The 9,267-nt window shown below is 39.8% G+C and overlaps 3 protein-coding genes across 3 annotated transcripts in view; all 3 read left to right on the plus strand.

Moving 5' to 3' along the window:
• The window catches only part of LOC106312878 (IRK-interacting protein), an 8,698-nt gene extending 4,416 nt beyond the window's left edge, over positions 1 to 4,282 (plus strand). Inside the window, exon 3 of the mRNA XM_013750560.1 lies at positions 4,010 to 4,282. Within this exon, the coding sequence (XP_013606014.1) occupies positions 4,010 to 4,076 (67 nt within the window). The 3' untranslated portion in view covers positions 4,077 to 4,282. The remainder of the gene's footprint in view (positions 1 to 4,009) is intronic.
• A 725-nt stretch (positions 4,283 to 5,007) lies between these two features.
• LOC106313057 (UDP-glycosyltransferase 92A1) lies at positions 5,008 to 6,847 on the plus strand. The gene has a single exon (XM_013750783.1). The coding sequence runs from the start codon at positions 5,140 to 5,142 to the stop codon at positions 6,598 to 6,600; it is 1,461 nt and encodes a 486-aa protein (XP_013606237.1). The 5' UTR covers positions 5,008 to 5,139; the 3' UTR covers positions 6,601 to 6,847.
• Positions 6,848 to 7,090: 243 nt separating this feature from the next.
• Positions 7,091 to 7,922, plus strand: LOC106317369. The gene is made up of 2 exons (XM_013755197.1): positions 7,091 to 7,582; positions 7,722 to 7,922. Exons 1-2 carry the CDS (start codon positions 7,313 to 7,315, stop codon positions 7,839 to 7,841), a joined length of 390 nt encoding a protein of 129 aa, XP_013610651.1. The 5' UTR covers positions 7,091 to 7,312; the 3' UTR covers positions 7,842 to 7,922.
• The last annotated feature ends 1,345 nt before the right edge of the window (positions 7,923 to 9,267 follow it).

The following is a 9,267-nucleotide window of genomic DNA, read 5'->3' on the forward strand; positions in this document are numbered from 1 at the left end:
GACTTGAAAGCCGGTGTTCGGCTCGGCTCCAGACTACTTTTAGTCGATGAGATGATTGACTGAACATCATCGGCTCGCCGACCTGACACAACGGCCCGATGAGTCGGCCCAATTACTCGAGGAGGCCCATCGAGACAAGACACATTAGGTCAACGAGCGTTCACCTATAAAAGGAGGAGACAAGGCAACAAGGAGGGGGATCCGCAAATTACTACACTCACTTTCGGCTAGAATTAGGGTTTTACATCTTACATCTCGCCGACTTGTACGGTCCGACGAATTTGTCTTCGCCGGACTTTTTCCTCTGTTCTCTTCCCCTTTTGTAACTCGGTTTCGACTCACTGATCTAATAAAACATGTCTTTGTCTTGACCCCCCGACGAGAACTCGTCTCTTCTCTTTACTAGTTTATTGACAGTCTCAGTTTAAACATATACTGCTTAACAAGTTTGGAATTCCTAAATATTTGGCTACGGTAACTGAAATCCGAAAGTGTTCCAATCTTCGAGCAGAAAACATATATTAGAGGAATTGTAAAATAGATTCAACGGTCAATTACAAAACCAAGGGGCTCTAGTGCTTGTAACGTATCCTTTCCTTTTCAAACGTCTACCCCCAACTCCCAAGACAATGGCCTTTCTCTAGTTATGTATTTGTTGTTGATTGTTGTACAACTAAAGCCATGTCACGTGTAATCTCCCTTGACATGTTCCACTCGCGTGGGCTCGAATCTCATCTTAACCACTACTTGCTATTCATGTCATGTCTATGTTTTGCCTTTGTAACCATTTAATATGAAATCTATAACGTGATGTTGCCTCCTCTCCAAGCCCCGACTTTTCTTCTTTATGCTTCTAGCTAGTTTTTTTCTCTTTTACTTATAGATACTTAATCAGTTCTTGTAGGTATAAGAGCATCTTCAACAATAGATCCTTCATTAGAGTTCTAATTCAACTTTTTAATTAAAAATAATCAAATTAAAAAGTTTAGATACTTAGTTAATTTTAACCTCTTCAATGGTAGATCAAATGAAAGGTTTTAAATTTCAAATATTTGAAAATTTATAATAAGAGATACTTGCATCACACTCTATAATAAAAAAACTTATAATTATTGAGTTACATAAAATTCAAATTAACTTGACATAAAAACATAGCACAAAGATTGAGAAATCATAAATAAAACTAAACGATTAATAGTTATTTTATCTTGTACCAAATTTACGCCATATATGCTCAACCAAATCATTTTTTAATTGTTCATGTATGTTGCGATCACGAAGTCGAGTTCGAACTGCCATCAAATTACCAATATTTGAAGGCATATTTGCAGAATGCATGGATTCCACATGAGAACTTCTGTTTGATTCTACTTGTGCGAATTCCAATACATCAAATTGAGTGTACCCATCTCGTTCATCTTCCACTATCATATTGTGTAATATGATACATGCTCTCATAATCTTTCCGATTTTTTCCTTATCCCAAATAAGAGCTGGGTTTTTAACAATGGAAAATCGAGCTTGCAAGACTCCAAAAGCACGCTCGACATCTTTACGGACAGATTCTTGTAGTGTAGCAAATAAGGATGCTTTCGGAGTTTGTGGAAGTGAAATAGATTGGATAAAAGTTGACCAGTTCGGATAAATACCATCCGTGAGATAGTAAGCCAAACGATACTCTTGTCCGTTGACAAAGAAGTTCACTTTTGGAGCTCGGCCCTGTAATATATCATCAAAAACGGGTGATTTATCAAGAACATTGATATCGTTTGAGGTACCTGGAGGTCCAAAAAACGCGTGCCATATCCAAAGATCTTGTGAAGCTACTGCCTCTAGCACGATTGTAGGTTTTCCAGGTCCACGTGTATATTGTCCTTTCCAAGCGGTTGGGCAATTCTTCCACTCCCAATGCATACAGTCGTTGCTTCCTATCATCCCCGGAAAACCACGTATCTCTCCAAGATCGAGTAGTCGTTGAAGATCTTGTGGTATCGGTTTTCTGAGATACTCATCTCCGAACAAATATATGATACCTTCAACAAAATTCTCTAAGCATGAAATTGCAGTACTTTCACCAAGACGGAGGTATTCGTCAACCGCATCAGCCGCACAACCATACGCCATCATACGAATTGCTGCTGTGGCCTTCTGTAGTCCAGAGAGACCGAACCTTCCGGTAGCATCTCTTTTTTGTTGAAAGAATGGAACTTCATTGGCGAGTCGAGTAACAATACGCATAAACAAGGGCTTGTTCATTCTAAATCGGCGTCAAAATAGATGATTAGGATATGTTGCATTTTCACAAAAATAATCGTTCCATAATCGGTTGTGTCCGTCTTCACGGTCTCTTTCAATATAGGCTCGTTTCTTCTTTGACTTGCGACGATTAACGGAAAGATTTTCGAATTCTTCATTGAAATTTTGTTCCATACTTTCATACAATGTTGAATCGAACGTTTCTTCGATCATTTCCTCGAAAGTATCACGGGAGGAAGATGCCATTTTTCTTAGTAGAGAATAGAAAAATAAGTTGATATAGCGAGAGTTCTTATAATAGAAGAAGAAGAAGATGATATAGAGAGATATAATTTTTTGTTGTAAATTTCAGGACGAGTTGAGTTGTGTTTTAGTGTGAGTTTGTTGCATTCATTTATAACAAGTGTGAGTATGTTAAATTGTTAAAGTGTGTTGTGTTAGCAATAAATACTTACCTAACAAGAGCTACACTCTAAAAACAACCAAGCATTTGATTAGACATCCATACTTAAGGCAAACTACCAACAAGAGCTACACTCTACCAAGCATTGAAGACTTAAGTAAATTTGATGTAGACTGAACAATAAAACCTAGTTAACATCTAACAACCAACTAGTCCAAGAAGAATTTAAAGAAGCAGTCTCTGTAAATTATCTTGAAAGGCTGAAATTTAGCTTCCGTAGTAGCTCTCTCCACACACTTCTAGCTTCTCCATTAGCTCCATCCTCAACAGCCATAAATACATAAAAAAATATAGACATGAATAAGAACACGATTTTAATGTAGACAGTCCTACTTTAACATCAACCAAACATTTTCAGAGTGAAATAACCAAGCATTGATCACAGCTAAGGAGAAATGATCCGATTTAACAGCCTACAACCATTGATCACACCTAATGTCATTACTAAGTTTTGATCACAAGCATTTTTCAAATTAAACAAACAAAACATTGAAGATCACTAGCAGAACGAGATATATGATTATCTGATTTTATAAACTCAGTAAAAAATAAATAGCAAAATCAGAAAACTATAAAAAACAAAAAGAGATCATAGAATGTAAATCGGATTCAAGAATCAACATCCTAATTATGTTGATAATAGCTAATAACAAATAAATATCCTAATTATTGATGTTAATAACCCTAATTTTGCATTTAAACCAAGAATCCTAATTTACAATTTTATGAACCCTAAAATCAAAATACCGTATTCTAGATTCAACAGATTAAATAGACGAATCTACACATTATAAACCTCGAATCGTACCTAGAGAAGAATGAAGAAGCTTCCTGCTTCGAAATCTCTTCGATTTCAAACCAGAATTCTGAAACAGTCAAGCCTCAGATTCCACCAATTTCTTTGTTGATGAAGCCGACGGTGGAAAGGATGCTTCTGGCGTTGGATTCTAGGATCAACCGGCGGCGGATTCGATATACAACCGGCGGCTTCATGATTCGCCGTCTGAATCGCATAACCAAGAGAGAGAGAGAGAGAGAGCCAAAAACAAATCCGCGAAAGAGAGAGAGAGAAAAGTCGGACCAATTTTTTTTCCTTTTCTTTAAAACACTCAACCACTGAAAAATAGACACGTTTCTTTTGGATATAGCTCCAAAAATATCTACAATTAGAGACAATTCTAACTATTTTTCATGTTTTTGATTTTATTAAAACCCATTAAATTAGATTGATACTGTCTTAGAAGTGGATTAGATACATTGTTGGAGATGGTCTAATCTTTTATGAGTCAGATTTTTCAAAAGTCAACGTTGTGGAAACAAAAGGTTGGGAGGAAACTGGGGGAAAAGCTGCGGCTGAAAAAGATAGACACAAGAGTTGAAAAGACATGCAATATGGGCCAAAAGTACCAGATCGAAGGCCCATAACCTTTTTGTTGACACCATCTTTTTGTGTGTTGGCCCATTAGATTTATGATTAGGCAGCTCTTGTGATCTATAGACTAGTACAAGTCCATAAACATTATGAGTTGGCATCTTGTTATTGGGGCAGAAGAGCACCTCCATGCACAGGTCTTACTAAGAGTTATTGGGAGGTTCTAGAGTTTTTAGCGGAATATAAGCACACGTCTCTTAATTTTTAGCTAAAAAAGTTAAGAACCGTCTTTTAAAACTCTTATTTAAGAGACGGTTCTTAGTTTTTTTAGTTAAAAGTTAAGAGACAGGTTTTTATATTCCGTTAACACACTTTAAGAACCTTCCAGTAATCACGCTCTGAGTATCTGAAAATAAAATCAAAATTAGTAGTAGTTAAAAGTGGAAAGAGACCATATCAAACAAGATACCCTTTAAAACTCCACTTGCCTTTTGTCAGTTTCTAATAAGTGGTTATAGTTATTTCATAAAAACTTCTCAACTCAATATTATTTGTGGTTAAAAAACGCATTATCAGTATCTTGGGGCCGAGGGTGGTCTAAGTCAACAATGTTGTTCAACTTTTTTTTGGTCAAGACAATGTTCTTCAACTCTAAATTTCAATAAAACATTCAGTAACTATTACCAAAAGTCTGTCTCAAAGAAAAAAAAACTAATGGCAAATCAGGATCAACTTTCTGTGATTTTTTTCCGTATCTAATGCACTAACATTTGAAAAATTTATTACGTTTCCAATAAAATAAGACAAAAATCCTGACCTTGAAATGTGGAAAATATAACTGAAAAAGTTAGTGAAAAATCTAAAGACGCCAACGTCACTTTTACACCATTAATTCGTGAAAAAAAAAAATAGACTAATGGGAGAAGAGAACCAAAAGTGAATGGGCTAAACTTCCCCCAAGTCTTTAAGACTCTTTTCTCTTTCTATTCATAGAGTTCAGACCGTAACGCCCATCTTCTTGTCTGAATCTCAAAAGCTTTTCCTCAACATGGAGATGGCAGACGCTAAACCTAAAAGTCTGAATATTGTCATGTTTCCTTTCATGGCACAAGGCCATATCATCCCTTTTGTTTCTTTAGCCCTTCGTTTAGAGAAGATGATCAAGAACAAGAACAGAGAAGACAACCTCATCCTCTCTCTTGTCAACACTCCTTTGAACATGCCCAAACTACGTTCCAAACTTCCTCCTGACTCCTCCATAAAACTCATCGAGTTGCCTTTCAACAGCTCCGACCACGGCCTCCCTCACGACGCCGAGAATTTCGACTCTCTCCCTTACTCTCTCGTCATCAGCCTCCTCGAAGCTTCAAGATCCCTCCGTGAGCCCTTTCGAGACTTGATCACTAGGATCTTGAAAGAAGGAGATGATGTTGTGGTGATCGGTGATTTCTTCTTGGGATGGATCGGTGAGGTTTGCAAAGAGGTCGGTGTTTCTTCGTTTATCTTTAGCGCTTCTGGTGCTTTTGGGTTAGGTTGTTATAGATCCATATGGCTTCACTTGCCGCACAAAGAAACCGAACAAGATCAGTTTCTATTACATGATTTCCAAGAAGCAGGGGAGATTGAGAAGACTCAGTTGAACTACTTCATGTTAGAAGCTGACGGAACCGATGACTGGTCGGTTTTCATGAAGAAAAATCTGCCAGGATGGTCTGATTTCGATGGATTCTTGTTCAATACGGTTGAGGAAATTGATCACATCGGTTTGTCTTATTTTCGTAAAATAACCGGTGGTAAACCGGTTTGGCCGGTCGGACCGGTTTTACCCGATGCTGGCTCGAGGTCGACAGAGGAAGGTGTGAAGGCATGGCTCGACTCAAAACCGGACCATTCGGTTGTCTACGTGTGTTTTGGTTCGATGAACTCTATTTCTCAAACTCACATGCTGGAGCTGGCTATGGCGTTAGAGAGTAGCGAGAAGAACTTCATATGGGTGGTGCGACCACCAATGGGCGTGGAGGCTAATAAAGACTTTGATGTGAAAGAGTATTTACCGGAAGGGTTTGAAGAAAGAATCAAGAAATCAAGAAGAGGAGTGATTGTGAAGAAATGGGCGCCACAGGTTGATATATTGTCACACAAGGGAACATGTGTGTTTTTGAGTCATTGTGGTTGGAACTCGATACTCGAGTCGCTTAGCTACGGCGTGCCATTGCTAGGATGGCCTATGGCGGGGGAGCAGTTCTTTAATTCGATATTGATGGAGAAACATGTTGGTGTATCGGTTGAGCTGGCGCGTGGGAAGAGATGTGATATCAAATGTGATGAGATTGTTTCTAAGATCAAGCTGGTGATGGAGGAGAGTGAAGTAGGGAGAGAGGTTAGGAGAAAGGCTAAAGAGGTGAAGGAGTTAGTGAGGAGAGCGATGGATGATGGAGTTAATGGCTCTTCTGTTATTGGTTTGGAAGAGTTTATTAGCCATGCAACGGTCAAGAACGAGAAGAGTTAAGACACTAGTTAATAGGTGCATGGTTTGTATAAAAGGATCTTATTGGGAATGACATTATTAGAAAAATGAATAACTATGACCGGTGGTTATACCACACAAGTGTTGTGATAGAGGAACTACTCTTTTCATAAAGTGTTAGATACTCTTTTGTTTGTTGAGCTAGACACACATGGTCCCAAGAGTTTATATTTGTATCTTTCACATCGAATAATATGTCTGAAGAAGTAAGGTGTCTTGTTATGAAGTACATAGGAGTATGACGACTAGATAGTAGAAGAAGGAAAAAAGGTGAGCCGTTTGCGAAAGTTTTGCTAAAACGGCGACAATGTCGTTGTAAAGATGCAGTTTCACAATTATAGTATCCTCTATTTTTATGCTATGTTTTTTTTTCTTCAATAAGGCGAAGAATGTCTTTAATGTCCTCTTCCATCTCCACAATAGTCTTTTTTTTTTTGAACAACTGGATATTTTATAAAGAAATTCGAAAGAGCAGAAAACATAAAGGTTCAGGACCCAGATGGGCTAGTCCATAGGTAAACAAAGAGATAAAACATGGGCTTTAAGGGTCTGCTTAGCTAGAAAATCAGCATCGCTGTTCTGGGAACGGGAGATGTGATTGAAGGTGATAGAATCGAAGCTGGAAGAGAGACTCTTGATGTCCTGGAGCACACCATAGATTTCCTTAAGCTGATTCGGGATAGAGATTGCTCTGATGAGCGTTGCGCAATCGGAGAGGAACGCGACCGAGAGGAGTTCCAGTTTCATTGCTTCTGTGATTCCTTTACGGAGAGCCAGTGATTCGGCCATGAGAGGAGAGCTAACGTTGTCGATGATGCATGTGCCTGACGAGAAGAAGCCCAATTGTTCATTAGTGAATCGCCAAGCAGTACCTGCTCGCTTTGATGACGCCTCCAAGCTGCATCTACGAAACAACAGATTGTGTGGTTTTGTCTGGGGGCTTGTCGCAAAGGTAACCTCACAGGTACGACTTTGCTCTCCTTAGAAAAGTCCGACGTTTGGGCTTGATTCCATTCCAGAGCAGCCGATAGGCATTTTGTTGCTACTTCCGACGGTTGAGCTGATTTGTCTTCAAAAATTAATCTGTTTCTTGCCAACCACAGGTACCAGCAGATCCATGGGAGAACTGGAGCTCTAATCCCTGTAGGTGGGAGGCAGATCATCTCTCTGGCTTTCACCATCAACGTTTTGAAATCTGCCTCCTCCTCAATGCGAATTGGTGATTTGAGGGGGATAAAACGCCATACTTCTTTGGCAAAGGGGCATTGGAAGAAGACGTGCATTGCTGTTTCTACTTTCTTACATCGGGGACATAGAGCTGTAGAGTTCATACCTCGTCGCTGTAGTTCACTCCCTAACGGTAATGCTCCTTGAGCACACGACCACAAGAATAATTTGAGTTTTGGTGCTGTTTTGGAAGACCAAATGTCTTTTATCCAATTGAAATCCAGGTCAGGGGAGGGTTGCGAAGCTGTTGCTTGAGGACTAAGGGATGGCCTGGTCTGGGCTTTTAAATTATATCCCGACTTCGTTGAATAGATTCCTGAATCAAGGGGGAGCCAGACAAAAATATCTTCTGCCCCTTCCTTGCTTGGCCTTATGTATTGTATCTGCTCCTTGAAGTCTGGTAAGAGTTTCTCTATTCTCTCTTTGTTCCACTGGAGGTTATCTGTGAGAAGATCAGAGACTCGAAGATCCAAATTTGATTCATGGATTGGACCAAATGGCTTTGTCTGAGCGTTGAGAGAGATCCATGCGTCCTTCCAAATTTTTGTAGTCTGACCATTGCCAATTGCCTTTCCCAGGTGCTCTTGGAGGAGGTCTCTGCCATAGAGAATACTTCTCCATCCATGGGAGCAGACAGCTGGGGTTTGAGCATCGAGAAAGCTCCTCTTGTGACAGTATTTCCCAGTAAGTACCCTAGCTAATAAGCAGCTTCGAGACATTAATATTCTCCATGCAATCTTTGCCAAAAGAGCTTGGTTAAAGATTTGAATATCTCTTAGACCTAGACCGCCTGATGCTTTGGGTTTTGTTAGCTTCTCCCATGCTAACCAGCACATACTTTTCTTGTCAGGGGATTTATCCCACCAAAACCTCGTGAGCGCAGACTGTATTCTATTGCAGAGGCTTTGTGGGAGTTGGAAGCAAGACATTGCGTATGTGGGTATAGCTGTGAGAACTGCCTTGAGCATGGTGAGCTTTCCTGCGTGGGAGAGGAACCTTGTGGACCAGTTTGAGGCTCGCTGTCTGATCCTATCTACAATTGAGGTAAACAGGTCTCTTTTCTTTCTCCCAAAGTGCTCAGGAAGGCCTAGGTATTTACCTACTCCTCCTTCCTTCTGAATTCCCAACAGATCTTTTGCTTTTGTCTTAGTTTCCTCAGGAGTCTTTACGGAAAAGGTGATTGATGATTTAGAGATGTTAACTTTCTGACCCGATACTTTTTCATAATTTTGCAGAATTTGGATCAGGGCGAGGCAACTCTCCGGTGATGAGGTACAGAAGATCATCGTGTCATCCGCAAACAGCAGATGGTTTACACGGGGGCTTCCTCTTGCCACTCGCACACCTCTCATAGCTCCTTCTAGTTCCGCCTTTCTACAGAGCCCCGATAAGACTTCTCCACACAGGATGAAGAGATAAGGC

Source organism: Brassica oleracea, chromosome C9 (assembly GCF_000695525.1).
Source record: "Brassica oleracea var. oleracea cultivar TO1000 chromosome C9, BOL, whole genome shotgun sequence".
Taxonomy (NCBI): domain Eukaryota; kingdom Viridiplantae; phylum Streptophyta; class Magnoliopsida; order Brassicales; family Brassicaceae; genus Brassica; species Brassica oleracea.

Coding starts and splice junctions, on each gene's coding strand:
- LOC106317369 (XM_013755197.1), top strand. CDS start 7,313: ATGAGCGTTGCGCAATCGGAGAGGAACGCGACCGAGAGGAGTTCCAGT. Junction 7,583..7,721: donor TCGCAAAGGTAACCTCACAG/GTACGACTTTGC, acceptor TGCCAACCACAG/GTACCAGCAGATCCATGGGA.
- LOC106313057 (XM_013750783.1), top strand. CDS start 5,140: ATGGAGATGGCAGACGCTAAACCTAAAAGTCTGAATATTGTCATGTTT.